This window comes from Gorilla gorilla, chromosome 10 (genome assembly GCF_029281585.2).
Source record: "Gorilla gorilla gorilla isolate KB3781 chromosome 10, NHGRI_mGorGor1-v2.1_pri, whole genome shotgun sequence".
Taxonomy (NCBI): domain Eukaryota; kingdom Metazoa; phylum Chordata; class Mammalia; order Primates; family Hominidae; genus Gorilla; species Gorilla gorilla.
In genome coordinates, this window is record NC_073234.2 from 118,300,052 (window position 1) to 118,325,400 (window position 25,349).

Genomic DNA, 25,349 nt, shown 5'->3' on the forward strand with positions numbered 1-25,349 from the left:
CGGTGGTGATAATATTCAAATTAAAAAAGGAATGCCAAGCATTTAGCATTGTGCCTGGCACACAGCCCCTGCTCAAGAAGCATTAGCTCCTAATATCATTAGTTAACTAAAAGCTTTTGGAAAAAAGAAAGCAAGGTGGGAAAGGGGAAAGGAAGGAGACTGGGAAAGAAGGGGAAAGGAGGCAAGATGGTCACCAGGAAATCTAGCTTCCCTATTTCATTTTCCCACTTAGCTAAAACTGAAAGGCAGAGGCCATTTTCCCTCTGTCTTGGAAACAGTCCTTCCTTTACTTCATTTTGCAAAGTGACTGCTTTGGAGGACCTGATGAGAGATATTGGGTCACACATCCATGCATACGGCCAAGGGCCGGGTTCAGGGACGAAGAGATCACACAGGATGCAACAGGACAGAGAGAACAGAGGGTCCTTTCGAGAAGAACACCCGCTGACTGCACCACTCCTTGTGCTGGTGTCTGTTTGCACTCACACACTGAGGCCAGGCCTGTGGGCCCCAGGGTCTCTGGGAAAGCAGGCTGGAGGGTTTGTTTTGTCCTTGGCCCATGTCCCTGGGATCTGATGAGAAATGAAAGGAACAGAGAGAGCCTGGCGCCTCGTCTTCAGGGAACTGTGTACCTGATATGTTGTATTTTTACAATAAAATTCATAACATTGAGAGGGCAGGGAGTCAAAGATGTGGCTTTTAAAAACCAATGCATTCCAGAGAGTTTTAAAGCTAGTGCCAGCTGCTTTGGAGGGGACTTGAGGATACAGGGAGAAAAATGTCCATCTCTTTGCATTGGCGTCTTCCACTGTCCCAAATGAAAAGGGAGTGAAACGAATGGGAAGAATGCCAGTTTGGGGCAGGAAGACAGGAGTTTGGTAAGAGGAGAATAACGCCCTGCTGGGCAGACCCCTTGGATGGGTCAGAGGTGAACAGACAGCTTTTCTGAGAACCAGTATCTTTGGAGCTGCTTTGCTGACAGAGTTGATGGCTAAGAGGCCCCAGACAGAGATCTGTTGAACGGGTACACAGAGCAGAATCCCACCTGGAGCAACCTTGGTGCCCCAGGGCTCCTGGGAGTAGGCTACATGGTATATAGAATGGAATGGGGGTCAAAAGTCCCCACATTTACCTTTACTTTTCGGGGAGAGAGAGTATTTAAGTAATATACACTAGGAGCTTTAAATTTAATTCCTATCCTCAGTTTAAATATAACTTAGTTTAATTTCACAACTAATATTCAAGGAAGCCATTGGAAGTTCACATGAAAATACATAGGTGAGACTCAAACTTCCTACACGTTTGCAATTGGGTGCTGGTTAGTAAGTTGTGGCAGTTAATACACACAAACACACACACACACACACATATTTGTGTGCGTATATATACACCATATATATATACACATATATATACACATATATATACACACATATATATATACATATATAGAGAGAGAGAAAGGAGGAAGCATGGAGGCACACCCAAATATTAATATTGATTTATTGATTATTTTAGAATAGTGTGATAACAGGTGATTTTTTTTTTCTGTTTGGAAGTCTGGGAGATTGGAGGAAATTCACCTTTGTTTCTGTTGATATATGCTTTCTCATTATTTGAAAAATGCAGAACTGTCCAGAGAGAAAAATAGAAATAACTGAAATTATGGTTGCTTTTCATTTTCCTCCTCATGCCCCTCTGTGTTTTCAAGCCCACTATAATTGGTTTTACAATTTGAATTAGAAGAAGCATCAATCATTCATATTTCAAAAGGCCAGCTTGCCCCTGAAATAGCTTGCCTTTGGCCTCTGTAAAAGAGCTTGGATTTCTGCCACTAGCTAGGCCTTTGTCTTCAGGCACCATGAGCTCTCAGGATTCACAGTTTAGCACCGGGCCTTAGAAAAGTCATCAGGCTCCTCGGGCCTCACTAGTTCTGCAAGATGGAAGCATCTGCTTTGCCTCCTGAAAAGTGCCTTTGAGAACATTCTTTGCTGATTATAAAGACACACATAAATGTGAGGAGAAAACAGACTCCTGTGGAAGTGTAAATGCTTCCTCTGGGTTCTGCTCAACCTTCACCGATGTAAATGGCTGCAAGTCATTTAAAGATGAAGGAGTCATTTGCCTGGCAGAGAATAAAGGGCAGGCAACAGGACGGTGGCCCTTCCCACCGATGGAGGCTGTGAGACCTGGCCCTGAGCCACCGCAGCCTGGGCTGTTCCTCCCCAGACCCTCTGCTCCAGAGTAGAGGGAACGATGAAATATCCCCCACCCCGGTCCTCTACTCAAAAACCATTAAAGGACCTGCCCCCATGGCTGCAAGACACAGGCCCAGTCCGTGTTCCTCTTTCTGGTCCATTAGCCCTTTTACAATCTGATACCAACCCACTGCCCCAGCCACATCTCTCATTCTCATACTTAATGCACCAACCAGTCATTCCCACAGTATTGTGGATGCTTCCAAGACTCTCAGTATTCTCATACACTGTTCTTTCAGCCATAAGCCCTCTCTGTTCCTTATCTGACCAGCATCTCCTACTCAGTTTTTAAGATCCAGTTTCAACGTCGCCACTCCCCGCTGCCCCCTGAAGTTGGCAGAGTTGTTAGTACAGGTTGCTGTTTACCAAGCACTTGATTTAAACCTCCATAGATGTACACAGGCAGAAACAATGATGATTTGCATCTGTGTGTGTGTTTGTGCATACACAGACCTAGTATATAGAGACAATAGTTTCTGGACAGTGATTTATATTTGCTCCTACAAAAATAATGACCATGATAATGATGATGACAATAATGTCTTGCTAATTTTTCCCAGCCCTCGTGTAAATAGGAACACAATAAGTGTTTGTTGAACAAGTGAACAAGCACATTGCTCCAAGTAGAGAAGGTAAGAGGAAGGGAGGGGAGTGGAGGAGAGGCACTGAAAAAATCTCATCCTACGGGCCATGGACTCACAGGGTGGTCAGCATCCAGTTCCGCTCCATAGCTGAGAATCTGATTGGCAAATCTGTCCAGCTCTTGAATGGTTCTTGGGAACCAGGGCACTGAAACACAGAGAAGGCAACGTCCTGAGTACAGATTGGCAGAACATGGCCAAAGGCCTTGCTGAGATCAGAAGTAGGGATCCCAGTCAATGGTGATGGCAAGTGGGCTGGCTTCCAGATAACCCCCAAATTACTATCATTCAAAAGTTAAACTCCATTTTCCTTAGAAACCGGTTTTAAAACCCATTCCCAAATACATTCTCTTTCCTGGAGATGTTCTCTGAATTATCTCAAAACTCATCTCCCTCCCACCCATCATGGTAGTTTTCTTTGATGGTTTTCTTTAGCAGCAGAATTTTTTTTCCCTTCTGTCACCCAGGCTGGAGTACAGTTGCACGTGATCTCGGCTCACTGCAACCTCTGCCTCCTGGGTTCAAGTGACTCCCCTGCCTCAGCCTCCCGAGTAGCTGGGATTACAGGTGCACGCCATCATGCCTGGCTAATTTTTGTAGTTTAGGTAGAGGCAGAGTTCTACCATGTTGACCAGGCTGGTCTCAAACTTTTGACCTCAGGTGACCCACCCCCTTGGCCTCCCAAAGTGCTGGGATTAGAGGCATGAGCCACTGCGTCCGGCCATTAGCAGCAGAATATTACATATAGGCCCAAAATATAAATTATATAAAACCAGACTGTTCTACTGTAAATGAGCTCATGAGAACCCATCTTCCCATTATGTGTTTCCCTCCCAAAGGCCCCAGGCACTGCAGCAAAATATTTCGATCGCAAAGCCAGTTAGAAAGCCGTTGTTGAAGCAGAGTGAACAGAGTCAGATAGTTGGGATCTGAAGATGACTTGCAGCACCTAAAGGATTTCAGACTTGCTTCTAAGCCAGTGTAGTGGGGAAGGGGTTGGGCTTGAGTGGGGTGGACTACAACACCTGGGTCTTGCAGAGAGAGGGGCCCAGGGAGAAGGGCAGGTGGCAGCACCGACGTCCCTGTGGGTTACAGGAAACAAGATACATTGCAGGTGAAATTTTCCCAGGAATGAACAGACAAGGGCATTTTGGACCGTAAGTTTCATGAGGGCAGAAACCATGGGTACTTTGTTGTACCAGGCATAAAGAGAAAAAGAAGGAGGGAAGGAAGAGGGAAGAGAGGGAGGGAAGAAAAGGATAGAAAGGAGGGAGAAAACAAGATAAGGAAGGAAGGAAGAAAGAAAAGGAGGGAAGAAAGGAGGGAAGTAATCGATTCACCCTGGTTGTGTTAACATTTAAGGTATTGACAGCAGTAACCACCATCCAGAGTGCCTGCTTTGGTACAGTTGCTATTTCTGACGTACCTTCAAAATAAGGAAGTCATGATAACCCCTCTTGCGCAGGTAAGAAACTGGGGCTCTAAAAGCTTAAATAGCTGATTTAAGATCACACCAGGAGTAAGAAAGTGGTAGATTCAAAAAGAATCCAGAGAGCCAAAATAGACGTGGTGGGAACCCTGAAGTGAGTGCAAGGCTTCCAGAACTTCCCCTGAAATGAGGTTGAGGGGAAGATGCTGAACTTCCAATCAGCATGCGGTCTGGCTTAGAATCCGGGTTCCATCTGCCTACTTATCCTCTCTGTGTCTCAGTTTCTCCTCCGGGAGGAGGAGGAATAAACAACTGGGATACACAACTATAGGAAGAACAGCAAACGTGTTTTTGAAGCCTTCCTACGTGCCAGGCACTTCTGGTGGAGCATTTCTGGTGGAGTAGCTACTTGAATCTGAGGATTGCTGTGGGCAGTGATGAGAAACAAGCAAAGGGCGCCGCTCAGCGTCTGGTACATAAAACGTGACTTTCAATATGACACCCATGATTCATGATTCTGACCTGCTTAGATGGGGCAGGAAAGAGCATGTGTGCCATCTAGTGGCCAATCTGGGGAAATTCCGTCCGTGATCTAAACAGGAGCCTCAGGAGGAGCAGCAGCTGCATTCCAGCAAAACAAGGAGAGCTGATTCCAGCAGTTCATAAAGGTCCATTTAGCCCCTTGTTTCTGCAGAGCTGAGGAACCTAGGCTCTCTACCACCCATGTTAGCAATAAAACTAACACTGAATGGTGTTCTAAATATTTTACCTGTGGGGGGGGGGGAGGTACTATTAATATTCCCATTTTAAAGACGAGGACACTGAGGTACAGAGAGGTTTAGTGCAAACTCAAACACACACTGCTAAGAAACAGTGGAGTCAGGATTCAAATGCAGGTCCAGCTGACTCTCTGGCCTCTGGTCTTGATCGTCAATGCATCTTGCCAATCATGGGAAGGTGGCAGAGCATACGGATAAGGAGGGCTGACTCTGAAGGCAGATTTCCTGCCCAGAAGTTTCCATGCCCCTAAAGCACAGCCCTCTTTTCCAGATTGGCTCCCTATGGACAGCAAGAACAGAGGCAGATGCTGCAGCCATCACTCCAGGTAACACTGCTGTCGTACTTGCTGTGTGTTGGACACTGCCCTAAACATTTCACATATGCTACCCCCTTCAATTTCTGCAACAGTCCTTTGAAGTAGGTATTATTATTATCCCGTTTTACAGATGAAGAAACTGAGGAACAATGAGGGCAAGTCTCTTGATAGACCTCCTTGGTCCCAACTGCTGAAACTTTGGAGTCTCGGATGACTCAATACCATGCTCTGTTCATTTGGTGAGGAACGTGGCTTCCCGCCTTGTCACCTACACTCCTCCCCAAGCTCTCCTTCCTCAGTGTGTCCAGCATTTGCATTGTACACTGAACCTCTGCTGTCAGTGCCAAGAATGGGGGTTGTTTCCCACCCAGGTTTGCAAGGGCTTGAGAAAGGAATCAGCACTTTAGAGTCACCCAGGGCTCAGGATCTTCTAAAAGATCTTTCTTGCTTCTCCAGGACATTGCCACCAAGGGGTTTCAATGAATGGCACCCACCTGGACAGGGGGGCCTGACCCTTTCCTCTATGTTCAGGACCATGGATAATCTCATCCGCGCACTGCGGAGGTAGCCTGCCTCCACTCATTCATCATCTCTCTTTTGCCTGGGAATCGTTCATAATTCTGGCAGTAACTGCTGCCCCCAGAAATAAGGCAGAACAAGTCCTTTCTTGCTGCAACCTCTTCTTACTTAGGGGACCTTTAGAATGACCAAAGGAGATTCCACAAATATGTACTGAGCACCTCCTGCGTACCAAGCACAAAGCATTGTGGGGTGCATACAAGGGAGTCTCCATCCTTGTGGTGGTTACATTCTGGCAGGGACAACACGAAATAAGCAATAAATAAATGTAAATACATGACAATGTCAGGAAATTCTTGAAGAAGAAGAATAAAGAAGCATAAGGAAATGGAAAGTGATGGGGATGCTCTTTTTTAAATTGTTTTTTAAAAACTCCATCTTTATTGGGGTATAATTGAACAATAAAAAATGCATATATATTTATAATATAAAATTACAATTGCATAAAATTGTATAATTTATATATACATAATTATATTTGTATATATTGCATATATTTTATTATTTATTAATTTAATTTATTTATTTGAGACAGAGTCTTGCTGTGTCACCCAGGCTGGAGTGCAGTGTTGTGGTCTCGGCTCACTGCAACCTACGCCTCCCGGGTTCAAGCAATTTTCCTGCCTCAGCCTCCCAAGTAGCTGGGAATACAGGTGCGTGCCACCACACCCGGCTAATTTTTGTACTTTTAGTAGAGACAGGATTTCGCCATGTTGGCCAGGCTGGTCTCGAACTCCTGACCTCATGATCTGCCCACCTCGGCCTCCCAAAGTTCTGGGATTACAGGTGTGAGTCACTGCACCTGGCCTATTGCATATAGTTTATATAACACATATATATTTATATTATAAAATTATAAATACAATGTAATTATTTAATACATGCATACATCATGGTTACCACGATCAAGTTAATGAACATATTCATCATCTCATGTAGTCATTTTTCCTGTGTGGGTATGGAGTGGGACAAGGACACTTGAGATCTCTCTGAGCAAATTTCAAGTACACAGTAAAGTGTGATTAACAATAGTCACCATGCGGTACATTTGACCCCCCAGTACTTGCTCATCTTATGACTGAAACTTTGTACCCTTGACCATCTCCCAATTTCTCTCATCACCCTACCCCCCGGCAACCACCATTCTACTCTCTGCTTCTATAAATTCAACACGTTTTGAATTGGATATAAGTGAGATCATGCAGTATTTGTCTTTCTGTGTCTGGCTTATTTCACTTGGCATAATGCCCTTAGGGTTCACCCATGTTCTCCCAAATGACAATATTTCTTTTTTCATGGCTGAATAATATTCCATTGTGTGTGTGTCAGGAGGGTATCGCATTTTCTTCATTCATCCACCTGTTGATAGATAAGTAGGTTGTTTCCCTTGGCTGTTGTGAATAATACTGCAATGAACAGGGGGTGCAGATATCTCTTTGACATATTGATTTCATTTCCTTTGAGTATATACTCAGACATGGGATTTCTGGAAAGTATGGTAGCTATATTTTAATTGTTTCAGAAACTTTCATGCTGTTTTCCATAATGGCTGTGCCAACTGACATCCCCACCAGCAGAGTACAAGGGTTCCCTCTTCTCCACATCCTTGCCAACTCTTATCTCTTGTCTTTTTGATGTTAAAGACAACATGCTATTTACTATGAAATCCTCTGCCTCTAGACCCCAGAGGGAAGACCCTGGTGACTTGAAGTTGCCTTGGCATGGCTCAATGAAATCTGGGATACTCAGGATCTGGCCCTAGTCCAGAGTTGGTTTCCTATTTGTGTCATGAATAGTCAGTCCGGCAATGGTTAAGAGTCATAAAACAGCCAGACAGCCCAGGTTTGAATCTTATCTCTGCATTTACTATCTATGAGCCCAGGAAAAGTTATTACATCTCTTTGTGCCTCACTCTTCCTATCTTTGAAATGGTGATAATAGTAGTACTAGAAAGTATTGCTTTATAAGAACAACATGATGTTAAATGAGTTAATATGTGTGATTTATGGAAAACAATACTGGCACATAGTAGACAGTATTACTTCTCAGCTGTGAGTTACATATGTGTGTATGTATATATACACATACACGTATACACACATACTATATATATCTGTATATATATGCATATATATATACTATATATATATATAATTTTTTTCTACTGTATCCTTAGCTTATCATAGCAGAGAGCAGAGTGGAAAGTTTTCCAGCAAGCCTAGAAAGTCTCTACCACTTATTTCGTTGTGTAACTGGCAAGTGTCTTATCTCCTGGAGCCTTAGTTTCCTTATTCACAAAATGAATTAAAATGCTCTTTCCGTATTATTGGATGAATTAAATGCTGCAGCAATATGACACATCTTAGCACAGTGGCCCATAATATGTGTTTTATCAATGTTAACCATTAATATGACAAAGATTTTAATGATGATGATTAAAGGAGGAGGAGGAGGAAGAAGAGGAGGAGGGAGGAGGAAAGAACAGAGACTGGGATCAGGAAGCTGGTTCTCTGTCCAGCTTGGATATTAAGAGGTTTCTAATCTTGGGCTTTAGTTTCTGTAACATGTGGGTATTAGATTCATCGGCGCAGCAAACCCTTTTGAGTTTCATATTCAGAGACCTGTGGGATCCTCTGAAGGGCTGAGACTGGCCAGATGATACTTGAAAAGTCAGCTCCACTTCAATCAATGTGTCAACCTCATTTATTTTTCAGAAGTACAGTCACTACATTTGTTCAGCTCCCAAATGCACAGCCTCATTTTCCTTTCTCCTCCCACCAGAGAAACAACGTTCTTCCCTACAGACCTCAGTCAGGGTGCACCACCTTGACTCGGGGCTGTGCGGGCTGGCTGGCGCTCAGCGAACGCCAGAGGGCAGCAGAACCAGCATATTTCTAGCTCTGGGTGACTTTTTCCTTCTCCAAAGGAAAATTCTTACTGGGCCACCTGGCTTCATTCAGCCCTCTTGGTCGGAGAAACAAGACAAAATAAAACAAAACGAAAACAAAAAATTTGAAGAACTTGAGAAAGTTGCCAAGACTCAGAGGATTCAAGTCTTTGTAAAAAGAAGACAAAGATCAAAACAGCTCACCACATCCCAGACCTCTGAGCTCTGCACCTTGTCGCAGAGGCTGTGAGGGACCCCGAGGTAGCACTGTGAGGCTGCAGGGTGCTCACCTGAGTCCAGGGGCCTTTGGTGGCTTCGGGACCCCATCATCTTCAAGAAAAGGTCCAAAACACAGCCAGGCCAGAGAAGTGGCAAAGCCTGGGGACTCATCATACACACTTTGGAGCCAGACCACCTAGCTCCAATCTCTACTTTGGAACTTTGTGCAAATTACTTAAGCCCTCTGTTCCCTAGTTTCCCGTTTACAAAATAGCTATACTAATAGTACGTCCTTCGGAGGGTTGATGGGAGGATTAAAATGAACTCATGTATGAAGAGTTCTTAGAATGGTGTCCGGCACACAAGTGCTTCTAAGTATCCGATAGTGGTATTATCATTACAGAAGGACAAGTGAGAAAGGGTGAGAAGGTCTGGTGCTCACTTCCTCCAGGCAGCAGCCCAGCTCCACATTTGATCTATTCCCTTACATAAAGTTAATGCCCTTGGGTGCAGCCTATTTGTCTTCTAGGGTAGGATGAGGACCCAGGTCAGACCTAACCATTAAGAGAAATTCACCAGCTGTCATGTTGGAGAGCAGGGACAAAGCCTGAGGAACAAGACCAGGGAGAGGCACCTGGGTGCTGGGTGTTGGGGATTGGGGGTCGATCCCTGATGTGGCTCACTTCCCAGCTTGCAGAGTTGCGAAGCAGGCAATGTGAGGACCTCAGGAGAGACCACAGAGGACCCCAGACAAACTCAGTGCCGAGCCTTGACACATGTGCTGACTCTACATTGTGCAAAGGGTGTGCACATCCTGGGTTTGAAGCCAGCAGGTCTGAGTTCAAGTCTCATCTTTCCCACCCACACAACATGGAAGTCTGAGCAAACTACTTAATTCCTGCATCTCTGGCTTTGCATCTGTGAAATGGGCAAGGTGCTGAGCACTTGCCTGCCTCCTTCTTTGGGGTGGGAAGAAACTGACCCAAAACAGGTGCATCTGTGGCATCAGTCCTTGCACCTGAGCCTCATAATAAACTCCAGAGTTGCTTGTCTGACTAAGATAGTGGTCCCAGAGGCTACTAGAGGCCAAGCCAGTCCATGCTTATGTCTCTAACCCCTGCACCTGGGCTCTTCTGATTTTTCCCAGGCAAAAAGGTAGGGCTACCCTTTTTCCTCTAAAGTTACATTTTCTTGAGCGCTTATTATGCACCAGATACTGTGCTAAGTGCTTTACTTTCATCATCTCCTTTAATTCGCAAAACAGTCCCAGGTGGTAGACATTATTGCTGTTCACTGATGAGCAAATAGGCTCAAAGAGATAAAGTGATTTGCTCAAGATCACTGAGCTAGCTGAGCCGAAAGAACAATTGTGCAGCCGATGCACTTCACCAAAAAGCAATGCTGGGCTTAGAATAAAGGTGTGGTGGTGGTGAAGGGGTGCTTTTAAATTTTAGATTCCTTTTCCCCCACCTTGAGAAGGAAAGGAAGCATGACAAACTAAGGCTCTAAAGGTGCTTGAAAAAGATCCCTAGGACAGCCTTGAGTCTGCCCCATCCTAAGCATCCCTGGATTTAGGGATAGTCATTTTTTAACCTAAGTTCTCTTCACCTACCCCTTATTTTCTTTAGTGAAGGCTGCAGGTCCCTTCCCCCTACCCGGTCTCTCTCACAAAGCTGGAAATAGAGACTGACCCCAGCGACCCAGGCCTCCGTTTTGAAAAGTTAAATCAGATTAGCTCATTAATGGCCTTGCCAAATACCTCGGCCGGTGGGCTGGCCTCTGTGAGCCCCTTAACAGCCTCTCCGGCGGGCGGCTGGGCTCCGCAGTTAATGAATGACTTGGGCAGGCTGGGGCAACAGAGGCCCTCTGTGGAGCGGAGGCACCCGGTGGGGGCAGATCATTAATAAATATTGATTTGGCTCCAAAGGAAGCAGCCCGCTGGAGAGCTGGCCCTGGACACCCACGTAGTGGTCCCATTAAGTCGGGGTCAACTGCTCAGCCAGGACGCCAAGGGGTGGCTGGCTCAGGAGCGCCACTGAGCAAAAGACCCTCCAGGCCTGGCCAGAGCCTGCTTCCTGGCCAGTGGGTCAGAGGAGGCCCATTCAATTTACAGCAGTTCAAGGTGCAGGCTGAGTCCAATCTTACCCCCTCCCTCCACCCGATGTTCACTAGCCCCAGGGGTTAGCCGGCAAGGCACCCAGGCTTGCCTCCAGCCTGTCTCAGAGAGAGCAATAAATCCTGGTTTCTTGGGTCTGAAATAGAAGGCTGTTTTCACCACCTCCTCCCAGGCTCCCGGATGTCTCCTCCTAGGCAATGGCCTCCAGCCCCCCAGAGAAGCAGTCCCTGTGTGCCGATCTCCACAGCTCCCACAAAGGAAGAAGAGATGGCATGCCAACATCCTGCAGGAGGAAGACTTTTGAGGGTTTTATTCTTCTCTTTTAAGTAGCTTCTACTTTCTTTCTGGAGAAGGAATGCTCTTCAGGAAGCTCTTGGCAAGAATGATGAGCCAAAGGCTGGCTGATGATGCCCAGCTATTACCCTCTGCCTCCTGGAGACAGCAGTGGTCAGAAGTCAGGAGTGGTGATTTTAGGACAAAGCATCTGTTCTCTCTGTTCACATGGAAAAATAAGAATCCCCAAACCAGATGAATAAAAGGGATCTCACACATGAAGTAAACAGTGAAACCGTGCTTAATAAGCGGAGGGAGTGAGTGAATAGATATGAGTGGAATTATGAATAAATAAAATAACCTGTAGGGCTATTTATTCCAACCGCTCACCTAAATTACAACTACCCTCCCAATATCCTTTTTAAGATACTATGTATCTCATAAACATTATCCATTGGCAGGCTGGCCCCCATATCCCCAAATATCTAATTCTGTCTTCTGAGAGCTCACCATTGCATTGAGATCTGGTTACCTGTCACTGACAACCCTAGTTATGGTCAAGCAACATTGGGTCAAACAGAAGACATCTAAAGCCTCCTCCATGTATTGGTTATGTCACTCCAGGAGCACTTATTTGGCCCTGCTCCCCTTCTTCTCATCAACTGAACCCACGCCTGGGCTCAGTGCCTTGGTGCACCTCCTAAGACTACTGAGACATGCCATCTTCTCTATCATTGCCATGTATTATGCCATGTAGCCACAACCTACTAGATTACAAAATGCATGGGTCTAGGCACCACGTCTGTCTTTTTCACTATTGCATCCTATCATATGGCTGCCACCGAGTGGGCACTCAATCAATATCAGTAGCATAAATGATCAACTGAATTAGGAGACAGATGTGAATGAGAGAGGATGGTGGCAACGCTGACTCTGTGCTGTTTGAGAAGGAGTAGTAAGAGAAGGAAGAAAATCCCAACAGTCAAGATTTTTAAAAAGTAAGGGCCACATAATTCATAACATGCTAAGGAAAGAGAGAATTCCTGGGGGATATTTGTATCAAATGCTACAAAAATGTCGACGAGGATGAAAAAAAGAGAGGCTATTGGTTTTGAGTATTGTCAGAATGGTACAAGAGAAAGGAAGATGAGAAGAAAAAAGGGAAAGAAGAAAGAAGGAAGCAAGGAGGAAAGAGGATGGTGGAAGTAGGGAAGGAACGAGGAAGAAAGAAGGGAAGGAGAAAGAAAAGCTGCATGAAAAGCTGACCTTCTATCTCATATGCCAGTGCCATGTGCAATATAGCACAAAGTCAAGTGGATGATGTTAAGCACAAAAAATATTTGGAAATGAGAGATCATTCACAGGGACCCTCATACAATCCCACACATGAAGTTGTCTCCGTGGCTGCTAGGTAAGCCTGGCTTCAATGAGGTGGTGGCTGCCACCAACTCTTTATATATTATTATTGGCATGGTAAGTGTCTATGTCCATGGAGCTGGTGGTGACAAGTGACCTGTTATTGGCTGGGGTTATAGATCATAGAGAGCTCTCCCTATTGAAACTTAAGGATGTCTAAGATCAAGGGCCTATTCAACTCAAGCAAGTTCAATTTGATCTTTCAAGCACCCTAATGCACAGGGTACTCCACATAATCCCCTCCATGAGCCACAGGAATTGGGAGAGTGGGTCTTTGCTCCATTTCACAGATGAAGGAGAAGCGGTCATCCATCTGGAAGGGTGTCAGATGGAATTCAAACCTAGCTAGTAGTGTACAAAATGGAGACCCAAATCCTGGCTCTTGACTCTAAATTCATGGCCCTTAGTGCATCACGACAATACTCCCTCAATCCAGCATGATGGCAAAGTGATATTTAGTTAGTCATTCCATATCCTTTTACTTCCTTCTTCAATTGAGAGAACACACCTGTCACACAGAGAAAATGTATTCCCAGTGTAAATTTTTCTACCTTTCACAATCTTTTGGATTGACCCAAACAGCATTTCACGGTTGCCTTTGTTTATCAAACTTCAGGAGTTTTGGGAGTTTGGACTTGCTCAACCCTAAGATTCATTGTGTACCCTTATGAGAGACTTAAGGGTAAGTTTACTTGTAACCTTTTGCATGGGCCCTACATGCTAGGCACTTTATGCAAATTATATCATATAATCCACACAACCACACTGGGACCTGGATTTCTTCATTTGCAGATGAGAAAATTGAGGCCTAAAGAGGGAAAGCAACTTGGCCGAACAGCTACAGCCCAGGAGTTGAACTGGAAAATCCATGCAACCTTTTAATTATACCTTTCTGACTTGTTTTCTAATATTGAAAACAAGAATAATACTATGTTTGCTTTAGCTGCCTGAGTTGGTTGTTGCAAAGCTTAAATGAGATAACCTAATGCGAAAGAATTTGGAAAACACTGGGTGTGGCATATCACTGAGGGATTCCTCTTAGAATGAGAGCCTCCTTATAATTTTGTAATCTTCCTGAGCTTGAAGCTCTGTGACCTGGCAAACTAGATGGGCTGCAGAAATAGCATTTGCTCAGGATCTTCCTTTGCCAATGAATAGAGCTGCCTGTGACTGACTGCAGGGAGCAGACAGTCTACCAAGGATATGAAGGGACTCTGCTTCCCACTCCTGGGTTGGTGTCACCTCCCCCTGAATGAGCTGATCCTCTCAGCTGGAGTCTGCTTGTCTCAGTGAGGCAGTTTGCTGAAACGAGTGACCTCCCCAGCTGCCAGGACTTAGTGCTACATCAGTGCATCCAGCAAGCATCCAGGTAAAGACTGAAAAAGACAGCCAATCCTGTGTGTTTTTGCAAACATGCAGATACTTGGTCTCCTGCAGACACAGAGCCACATACATCTACAGCTGTGAAAGGCACACATGGAATGCACAAAGTGAAATGCATGGGAGAAGGTTTAGAACTGAGAAGAGGGCAATGGGAAGGTGGAGACAGAAAAGCCAAGCAGAGGAAAGGAGAGACGAAAGAAAAGTGCAGGTGGTGGGAGTGGGGAAAAACTCTAACCAGATGGATTCCCTTCCAGCCCTAAGCGGCTTCTCTCTAAAAATTCTTAACTCTTTGGGAACCATAGCCCCTTTGAAAAATCTTGTCTCCTAAAAAATATGCATGCACTCCCATGTACTATCTTGGGCCAGGGGCTTTTCAGAGCCCTCTAAGGAATCTTATCCTCCCTTCAACACCAATTGATCTGAAATGTCAGCTTTACTCAGCACAGTTCTTCAGGTCAGCAATGTTGAAGCAGAAGAAACTCAAGAAGGCAAGGAGAGGCAACAAGAGGGAAGGAATGACTACAATGATGTTGCTTTTGTCTTCTCACAGTAATCATAAGTGTCCCCAGACAACATGGATAGATAGATAGATAGATAGATAGATAGATAGATAGATAGATAGATAGATGATAGATGATTGATGGATAGATAGATAGGTAGATAGATGATAGATAGACAGGCATAGATGATAGATGATGGATAGATAGATAGACGGATGGATAGATAGATAGATAGATAGATAGATAGATAGATAGACAGGCAGATAGGTCTTTCTGCTTTCCACAGAACCAGTAGTTGTTCTGGCAATTTGAACTCACTTTTCTTCCCCAACAGGACCCTTATAATCACCATAAATTAAACAAAACCCAACAGATATTTATCTGCTCTTGGAAAATAACTGCAAACATATTTCTCAAATGGTGATGTTCCTAACTTCTGTCTACCCAAGACATTGTGTCTGTCTGCTTCTCCTGGCTGCAATCTCTCTCCATGTAGGAATTTTCTAGCCCCCACTAAATGTAATGTCATGCAGTCGACTCAAAGGGAAAGGTAAAAGGATTAGTAGATTGATCGATGAAAGATATTAATGCTCTTTCATGTTTGGTTGAAGAAGGATTTGAAGTCATCAGGAAAGAGGGTAGCAGGAGAATAGACCTCAAGTATTCAAAAGACTCTCTGGATTAAAATCCTATTAAATTCACATCAGCTTCTCCAGGAGGCATTTGAGAAGGTTGGGGTTTCTTTACCATGTCACCGTAATTAACCTTCTCTTAAGCTGTTTTGGGTGGGGAACTTTCGCAATTAAGAAACTGAAAAACTTTTATTTTCTATCACCCACATGGCTTTTTGAATGGTTTAAAAACTAGAGTGGAAAGTGGTTTAGCTTAATTGATTTGAGGGGTTCAGATCTCCTACTTGAACCTGCTGTCAGACTCGCCTCTGAGATCTGAGCCCCACAATAAAAAGGGCATTTTGTCCGGAGAAAGAATCAAAGGTTCAGATCTACTACAATGCTTTTCTTCCTCTGACTGTTCTCCCACTGAGTCCTATAGAAAGGGCAACTTTGCAAAGGAATGGTTGTTCCCCTTAAAAAAACCTGTTTCTTGGCCCAGACCCCACTTCACGGAAACTACCACAGAAACCCAAAAGAGTCTTTCTTGGCAGATGCCAGGTCGTGGCATGTCAACATCAGCTCTCTCATTACAGGTACGGTAAGGTCAGGTGGGGGCAGCCACTGTGGGATTGGGTGACCAATCATCTGAAGAAATAAGGGTCACAAAACACATGTTATTTTAAAGGGTTGGTCTTAGCTAGTTTTTCTTCCCTAGGGAAAATGTCATCCCAATTCAAATATCAACAACCTTGACATTTTGAGCAAGAAAGCGAGAAGCCCCATTAGGGAATTGAACCTGTGCTTCCTCCAGGCTCCAATAAACCCAACTTTTATTACATGATGCCTCTATGTGAAAACATTAACTTTTTAGGCCGGGCACTGTGGCTCACACTTGTAATCTCAGCACTTTGGGAGGCCGAGGTGGGCGGATCACCTGAGGTCAGGAGTGTGAGACCAGCCTGAACAACATGGCGAAACCCCGTCTCTACTAAAAATATAAAAATTAGCCGGGCGTGGTGGCATGCACCTGTAATCTCAGCTACTCGGGGAGGCTGAGGCAGGAGAATGGCTTGAACCCGGGAGGTGGAGGTTGCAGTGAGCAGAGATTGTGCCACTGTACTCCAGCCTGGGCGACAAAGTGAGGCTCCATCTCAAAAAAAAGGAAAACATTAGCTTTTTTACTTTCTTACTTCCTGGATCCTCAGAGCTAAACATGAGTGGAGAACAGGCGGAATCACACCAACCCTGTCTTTGTCACAGCACCTGTCCCTCTATTCTACTTACCTGGGTGTGTCTTCCCCTTTGCCAGGCTGTGAGCTCCTTAAGAACAGGCAGTTTGACCCTTTCTTTCCTAGCACTGTGCCCGGCATAGAGCTGCTCTCAACACACCCTTGCGCATGACCCCCCAGAACCCATTGTTTGCCTTAAGGCAAGTCACAGCCTCTGTTTTCACAATGAAAAATGAAGGGGTCTGTAGGGCTGCATGACCTCTCAGGTCATTTTCCAGTTGCCAGACTCTGAAAAAGTAGCTGTGCACAGGCTGCATTTCGGTCGCTCTTGTGCTCATGCCAGTGTTTATAATAATAATGATGATAATGGTAAGAATAGAGAATAACTTTAAGTCCTTAATTAAACACGCTCTGCTCTGTTCCCAGTGCTTCACTTGTGTGATTTCACCAATCCTATAAGGCAGAGGCTCTTGTGACTCCCCTTTGATACAGTGGGAGACTGCAAGGGTCAATGATTTGCTCAAAGTCACACCGAGTGTGGTCGCCGTGCTTCCTGAATCTGCACTCCTAACTCCCCCTCAATGTCCCCACTAAGAACCTCCTTTCTGAGCCTCCAGTTCAGGCTGCCGGCTCTCCAGCTGGTTTACTATATATTCCCTGGCTCCTCCAGGGGCTGGCTGGCTGCCTGTCAATTGCTTTGATTTCCTTCCTCATGGCCCCAGCTGGCCCAGCCTCCACCTGCTCCAACCAGAGGCTGAATTGCCCCAGGATCTGGCAGGCCCTTTGTCCAAAGGGTCTGCAGCTCCTGTTGAGAGCAGGTGGCCGGAAAAAAGCAAGGGAGGGCAGTCATTGGGGAAGCAGCTTGGGAGGCTGAAAAGGAAAGAAGGCAGATAGGACTAATCCAGGGAGGAATTCCAAGTGCCTGCCCTCCAGGGGCCTGAGCCCATCTGCATGGCTGTCCACTCTCCACAAGGCCAGAACACTGGAGTGGGCTTTCCTTGCCTTGGTTATACCTACAGGAGAATGAAGGCAGAGATGAGTCTCCTAGAAAGGCCATGGAGCTACCTTTTAAAAAATGTTTCAGTGGCCTGTTTTACGGGGTGGATCTTGTCTCATTTTAAAGCATCTCTGCCTATTCAAATGCTTCTTTCAGCTATGGTGCCTGAACTCCTCTTGACCCAAAGTCTTTCCAAGTGTTTTTGAAAGAAACTCGATTTTACAGTAGAAAAAAAAAATAATTTTTTAAAGAAGTTAACCTCAGCAATCACATTCTTAGGTATTTACTTGAATCAGTTGAAAACTTATCTTCACACAAAAAAACTGCACATAAATGTTTATTCACAGCTTTATTCATAATCATCAAAAATTGGAAGCAACCAAGATGTCCTTCAATAGGTGAATGAATAAACAAACTGTGGTACATCCTGACAATGGAATATTATTCAGGAACAAAAAGAACTGAGCTATCAAGTCACAGAAAGACATGGAGGATTTGTAAATATGTATTGCTAAATGGAGGAAGCCAGTCTGAAAAGGTTACATACTGTATGATTTCAACTATGTGACATTCTTGAAAAAGCAAAACTATGGAGCTAGCAAAAAGAGCAGTGGTTGCTGGAAGGAGTCTGTAAAGAAGAAGGAATGAATAGCTGGAGCACAGGGCATTTTTAGGGCAATGAAACTATTCTGTATGACACTGAAATGGTAGATTCATGACATTACGCATTTGTCAAAACCAATAAAACTGTAAAATACAAAGCATGATCCCGAATATAAACTATGGACTTCAATTAGTGATAATATATCAATATCGGCTCATCAGTTCTAAAAAAAATACCACACAAATGCAAGATGTTAATAGAAGAAACTGAGGTAGGGACGAAAGACCTGGGAACTCTCTGTACTTTCTGTGCAGTTTTTCTGTAAACCTAATACTGCTCTTTTAAAAAGTCTATTAAGGCCAGGCACAGTGGCTCATGCCTGTAATCCCAATTCTTTGGGAGGCTGAGGCGGGTGGATCACCCGAGGTCGAGAGTTTGAGACCAGCTTGACAAACATGGTGAAATCCCGTCTCTATGGAAAATACAAAAATTAGCCAGGTGTGGTGGGGCATGCCTGTAATCCCAGCTACTCAAGAGGTTGAGGCAGGAGAATTGCCTGAACCCAGGAGGCAGAGGTTGCAGTGAGCTGAGATCACACCATTGCACTCCAGCCTGGGCAACAAGAGCGAAATTCTGTCTAAAAAAATAAAAATAAAAATAAAAAATAAAATAAGTCTATTAAAAAAGGGTTCATTTGAATATGCTTGAGGCCCTAAAAAGCAGTCACCTTCTTCCTCTGTATTGCTTTCAGGCTAATCATAATCATAATAACAACCACATGCTATCATTTGTCCAGCCCTACAGTGCACCAGGCACTGTTCTAAGCACTGTTTATGTATGACTTCATTTAATCCTCACAAAAGCCGTATGAAAAATTGAGGTCAGGGCAGTTAAAGCAATTTGTCAGGGTATCAAACTCAATATGTGGAAGAAGTAGGACTTGAACCACAGTCTATTCAACTTCAAGCCCACACTTATAATTTCTATACTCTACCACCCTTTTCCTCCCCGGAGGATGAGTAGCATTTCAGTACGTAAATAATGGGACAATGCAAGTTTTGACAACTCCTATATTAGTCATTTACTCAGAAATATGTGCAGAGCACCTGTGTACCAAGCAGTGTGCTAAACTCTGAGGATACAAATATAGGTAAGAGAGTCTACCTGCCCACAAGGAGATTGTATGAGAAGAAGAGACAGATAAGAAGATGGAAAATGACAATGAAAGCCCTAGTAACAAGGAGCCAGGTATCTCCAGCTCTGGAATTGGCATGTTATGAAAAGGACTTGAAGAGATCCCTCTGGTTGGAGTGGAGAGATTCAAAAATCCATTCAACCATCTTGAGTTGATTTTTGTATATGGTAAAAGGCAGTGGTCCAGTTTCAATTTTCTGCATATGGCTTTCGAGTTATCCCAGCAGTATTTATTGACTAGGAATTCCTTTCTTCATTGCTTGCTTTCATGGGTTTTGTTGAAAATTAGATACTACTTATTGGGTAGTATGCTGATCACCTGGGTGACAAAATTATCTGTACACCAAATTCCCATGACACACAATTTACCCATGTAACAAACCTGTACATATAACCCTGAATTTAAAATAAAAGTTGAAAGAAAAAAGAGAGAGAACAATAAAAATAAATAAAAATTAAAAGCTTATAAAGTAAAAAAAAAAAAAAGAAATAGCTATCTTTAGGAAGGTGAAAAATAACTAAAATTCATTATATGTCTAAAATATACCAGGCACTTGCCTAGGTCCCCAACCTATGTCCACTCATTTAATCCCCCAAACAGTCTTCCAAGGCATTATTTCCAATACATATATATTATTTTGCTTCCGCAAAATAACTGCAATATATATTAAATATACATATATTTAAATATGCTGTTAAATATGTATATTGCTGTTATTTTATGAAGATAGTGTGGAGTTACTTATGTTGCAAAATTCCTCTAATTCTTACCTGTGTCTTTCTTCTTATCTCGTGAAAGCTCATGGACAGTGGCACCAATGTCATGCCTCAAGATCTTGATGATGTTTGTCAGAGCAGGCAGGCTACGTTTATCCAAATGGGTGAAAAATTCGTACTCATCTTTCTTTAAACGAGAAGGTCTAGATTCAATGTGGGTCAGGTTTATATCATTCTCCTAGAAGAGAGAATGGGGAGGGTGAGGAGACAGTGACTGGAACTAACGCAGGCCAAAGATGCAGAACCAGAACAAGAAAACCTAACACAACAAAATGGAGAGTTCAAGAATACAATTATTTTTATAAGAGTAGAAAAAAGTCCTTAAATTTGCAAAAGTTGTTTACTTTTTCTTCTTTAAAACCAAGTACTAAGTGGCAGGAGGTGGGGCAGTTAGTTCACATGTCACAATTTAATCACATGAAAATCTGCTAAAGGCCTAGAATTGCCACTATAAGATTTTGATTTGGTTAAAATATTTAGGACAGTGGCTGCCAAAAATATTTATGTAGGAAACACCCCCACTTTCCAAATGAAATTCTATGGAATTACAATAAATAAATAATATAGAAGCAACATTGTTCTGCTTGAATAGGGGGTCAGACTTATTTGATTTATATCTAATACCTAAATTTATTGCTTGTGAGACGATGTACTTTCATGTTTCTATTCCTCAGTTTTTCCATCTGTAACTTGCTGGTCTTAATTATACCTGCTTCTTAAGTTCATTGGGAGTGTTGGATGATATGATACACGTGCACCACTTGGCACATAGTAAATGCTCAGTAAAAATTATCTAATATAATTACCACTAATATATTTATATAGGCCTGGCACTGTGGCTCACGCCTATAATCCCAGCACTTTGAGGGGCCGAGGTGGGCAGATTGCCTGAGGTCAGGAGTTGCAGACAAGTCTGGCCAACATGGTGAAACCCTGTCTCTGCTAAAAACACAAAAGAATTAGCTGGGCATGGTGGTGTGTGCCTGTAATCCCAATCCCAGCTACTTGGGAGGCTGAGACAGGGGAATTGCTTGAACCACGGAGGTGGAAGTTGCAGTGAGCCAAGATCGCGCCACTGCACTCCAGCCTGGGCGACAGAGCGAGACTGTCTCAAAAAAAAAAAAAAAAAAAAATATATATATATATATATATATATATATATATATAATTACTTTCCATTCTAGCTATTCAATAAATATATACATTTGTAACACCGAACAGTGGCCAATCATCCTTCTAGTGGCTTGGGATCCACCAGTGAACAAAATAAAGATGCTTTCCTTTATAAAGCTTACATTCAAGTTGAGGGGATACAAACAACAAACAGAAACTCATTTGTGCATGTTATCATGAGAAGGACTAAGGCAAAAATGCAACACAGAGCAGGAGGAAGCAAATGGGCATTCTTGAGGCAGGGTGAGGGCAGATTGCAGGACTAAATAGGGCAGGCACATGGGGCCTCATTGGGATGGCAAGATTTATGTACAGTCCTAAAGGAGTTGAGAGAGGTGAAGGCCGGAAGGTGGCAGCATGCCCAGCCTGTTGAAGAGACAGCCACAAGGTGGGTTGATGAGAGTGGAGGAGGTCAAGGGGAAAATAACAGGAGACAGTGTCAGAATAATCACAGGGTCATTGCAGGCCATTTTAAGAATTATGGTTTTGATTCTGAAAGAAATAGGGATCTTTGCAAGATTTTGAGCAGAGGAAGAATATGATCTCATAGGCTTAAAAGGACCAGTCTAATTTCTATGTTGAGAATGAACTTTAAGGGATAAGATAGACCAAGCAAGTCCTGTCAAGAGGCCATTGCTGAAATGCAGACAAGACGTGAAGGTGGCTATGTCTATGTTGGTGGGAGTGGAAATGGTAAGAAGATATTACATTCAGGACGTCTTCTATAATCACCTCAAAAGGATCAAAATTATCCAAGGATATGAGAAGAGTTTGTGGGTAGGAAAATGGAAAAAGTCCATCATATTCCATGCCACCCTCAGATTTGACTATTACTCTGGTGTCTATGTGGCTAAATAAAGAGAATTTCAGGAATCCAACGGGAAGAAAAGAGCACATCATATCTCCCTGAGGAATATCGTCTTTAAATCAAATATCATGGGCCAGGCTAGGTACTTGGACAATGCAAGGATGAATAAGATATTTCCTGCTTTTACATTAGCCATTCGTACCCTCATCAGACCATTTTTAATGGCTGCCTGATGATCCGCAGCACAGATGTGGTCATAAATTCTTTAACCAATACCCTAGTGATGGGTATGTTGCTTCTTGTTTTTCTGCCACTAGAAATAACAGTCAGCAATATACATAAAGTTTTGCCTACTTGTCTAACTGATTTCTCAGAATAAATGCCTAGGGGTCAAATTGTTTAATCAGAAACTACCCTTTAAAGATTCTCTATATATTGTCCCATTGCCTTCCAGAAAGTCTATACTCATCTCTTCTATCTTTCCACTAGAGGATCCATGTTTCTCACCTGTACTACCTTTAAGGATTTTCAATATTCTTGACTTGACAGATGAAAACAGCAAATAACTCATTGTTCAAGTTTTTATTTAACTGCTGATGACACTAAACATTTTTCCTAGGTTTAGTGGCCATTTGCATTTCTTTTATGAATTATCAGTTTATACCATTTTCTTATTATAGAGATTTTTTACTGATTTGTAATAATTTTTTATATTTTCATATTAACTCTCACATATATGTGTGTGTGTGTGTATATATATATATATATATATATATATATATAAAATTCAAACCGACATTTATTCTTGGCTATTCTTAAACACCTCAGTGAAAAAACAATTTTTAAAATGCTCTCAAAAAATGTTGGAACATCACAAGTATAAATAGTCTTAGAGTTTTTAAGGAATGTAGCTGTGATGCATTATCAGAAAAAAGGCAATAACTTCTTTCTCAAAGGCAATAACTGCCTGAGTATCAGAGTTTGCTTGATGTCTCAAATGTCCCTAATTGTAGAACCAAATTCCTTGGACTCCTCTGGATTACTATGGCATCTGCTGAGTGCTGGGTGCAAAATAACCACACATAAATAAGAAGCACAATGTGGGTTGTATAATTTGTCCAAATGTATCCTCTAAAAAATATTAGGCTGGCTGACCCAAGAGTTTTATTTACATCTGTCTTGTCCCTTTCCAAGAATGGGCTGTGGGGGACTGGAGCTCATTTGTAATTATGCCACAGTTTTCTTGTAAAACCTGGACTCTTTACACTGGTTCTGAAGCAGAAATGAACTAAAAAATGAATGTTGGTCAGCAGCAACACTTGGCAAAGTCTACTAAAATAATACAGTGAACCCCCAACACAAAGATTTCAACCTGCAGTCATCAGTCAGTGTTTTCCTGCTGAAAGCACTTGCTAAGCATGGAAACATCCCACTCCCACATTCGTGCAAAGAGCTGGGAAGCTGCTTTCATTAAATGCCATAAAAATGTGAAAATAATGATTATTTACTACAGCTTCTCAATTTCAATGTCTTTAGATGGTGATATTTTAGCTCTTATGGTTATTACAAAAACAAAGTCATTTATTTTAGTTGGTCCTCTAACATAAATGCCCAGCAAATCATCTGCTACTTAGTCAGAAAGTATGTGATTTCCTTAGTAACGCTATTTATTTTGAAGAAAACCAAGGAGTATTATATACACTTTATTAAAACAAACAAACACATAATACGGGTTATTCCAATATTTAAATGGACAGAAAGTATCTGAAAATATAACTAAATAACTCTAAAATTTCAAAAAATTAAAATTCACTGAACTTGTAGTTGAAGAGGTGTATCTTTTGCCTTGATCATTAATGGTATAAGGTTCAAAAGAACTGTAGTGATGCCTTTTCATACTTAAGTATCACTTTATAGTATAGAATTCTTTTCTGTGACCATCCCAACAATCCTTTGAAAAGGTTAAGGGAGACATAAAAAAATAAAATCAGAGATGAAGGTGCTTGGCTGTAAGTAGCTAGAGAGCGAGGCCCATTTTTTTTTCTAATTTCAGTCATTAGTTTTTTAACCACACTGCCTTTCCTGCCAGGCATACATACAGTGAGCACTCCACAAGTATCAACTTTTATTATTATTACTACCATTATGTCAAACACAAATAATTAAAACCTCTGGGTGTAGTAAATATAATAAATAACCTCAAACAGGCTCACGGTGCAGCAATTATTTATGGCTCCAACTGCTGACAACACACCCCTGAGGGCTGTGGCTAGGGAAACCCACAGAGGGGCCCCCACTAGGGAGAGAGAGAATAGTGAGGAGGTAATGCCAGAGAGATAGAGATAGATCTGAAGCTTTCTCTGGCAAACAGAGATTACTTGTCAAACAAAGCAAAGAGCAATGTCATCCTTCTTGGCTCAGGAATAAAGAGAATGGGTAGGTTCCACCTACTATTTACCTAAGATGAAACTTCAAAAGAAGACATAACCAATCCCTGCCTTATGTAGAGCTGAGAGCACAGCAAATCCAAGAACCGAGAATGGACACACCTCTGGCACGCTTATTTGTTGGAGAGTTTTGGAAGGGAGGGGAGCAAAGAAGAAGTTCTGGGAAGCAGACCATAGGATGCAGTGCTCATCACTCATACCCCACCCCTGGAAGCATCCACTTCCACAGCTTTGAGGATAACAATAAAACAATTTATGTTTTATGACTCAGTTTTTCTAGTGCTAGAGATTTAACTTATGGGAAAATTCACATAGCATTTCACCAAAACTTCTAAGCTAACTAAACTCCCATAATAGAGGAATGATGAAGTGGACTGTGGTATAATTACACAACGGAAGATTAGGCAATCATTAAAAAGTGAGTAACAAAAACAACAACATGTATTAAAAAATGTGTCAGTAAGCACTTCAAGACATGAGTGCAGTGGCGGTCTCTAGATGAAGGGCTTAGGGATGATTTTGTTTCCTTCTTTCTCTTTTTTTAAAATCATAGTTCAAGTTTCCTAGAAACACTTATTGCTTTTTTTTTTTTTTTTTTTTTTTTTTTTTTTTTTTGAGATGGAGTCTTGCTCTGTCACCCAGGCTGGAGTGCAGTGGCGTGATCTCGGCTCACTACAAGCTCAGCCTCCCAGGTTCATGCCATTCTCCT

The 25,349-nt window shown here is 42.8% G+C and overlaps 1 protein-coding gene across 1 annotated transcript in view; it reads right to left on the reverse strand.

Moving 5' to 3' along the window:
• PAH (phenylalanine hydroxylase) overlaps positions 1 to 25,349 on the reverse strand; it is a 78,950-nt gene that overhangs the window by 36,478 nt on the left and 17,123 nt on the right. The window contains exons 3-4 of the mRNA XM_004053779.5: positions 20,207 to 20,390; positions 2,959 to 3,047 (exon numbers count right to left, since the gene is read on the reverse strand). Of these exons, the coding sequence (XP_004053827.1) occupies positions 2,959 to 3,047; positions 20,207 to 20,390 (273 nt within the window). The remainder of the gene's footprint in view (positions 1 to 2,958; positions 3,048 to 20,206; positions 20,391 to 25,349) is intronic.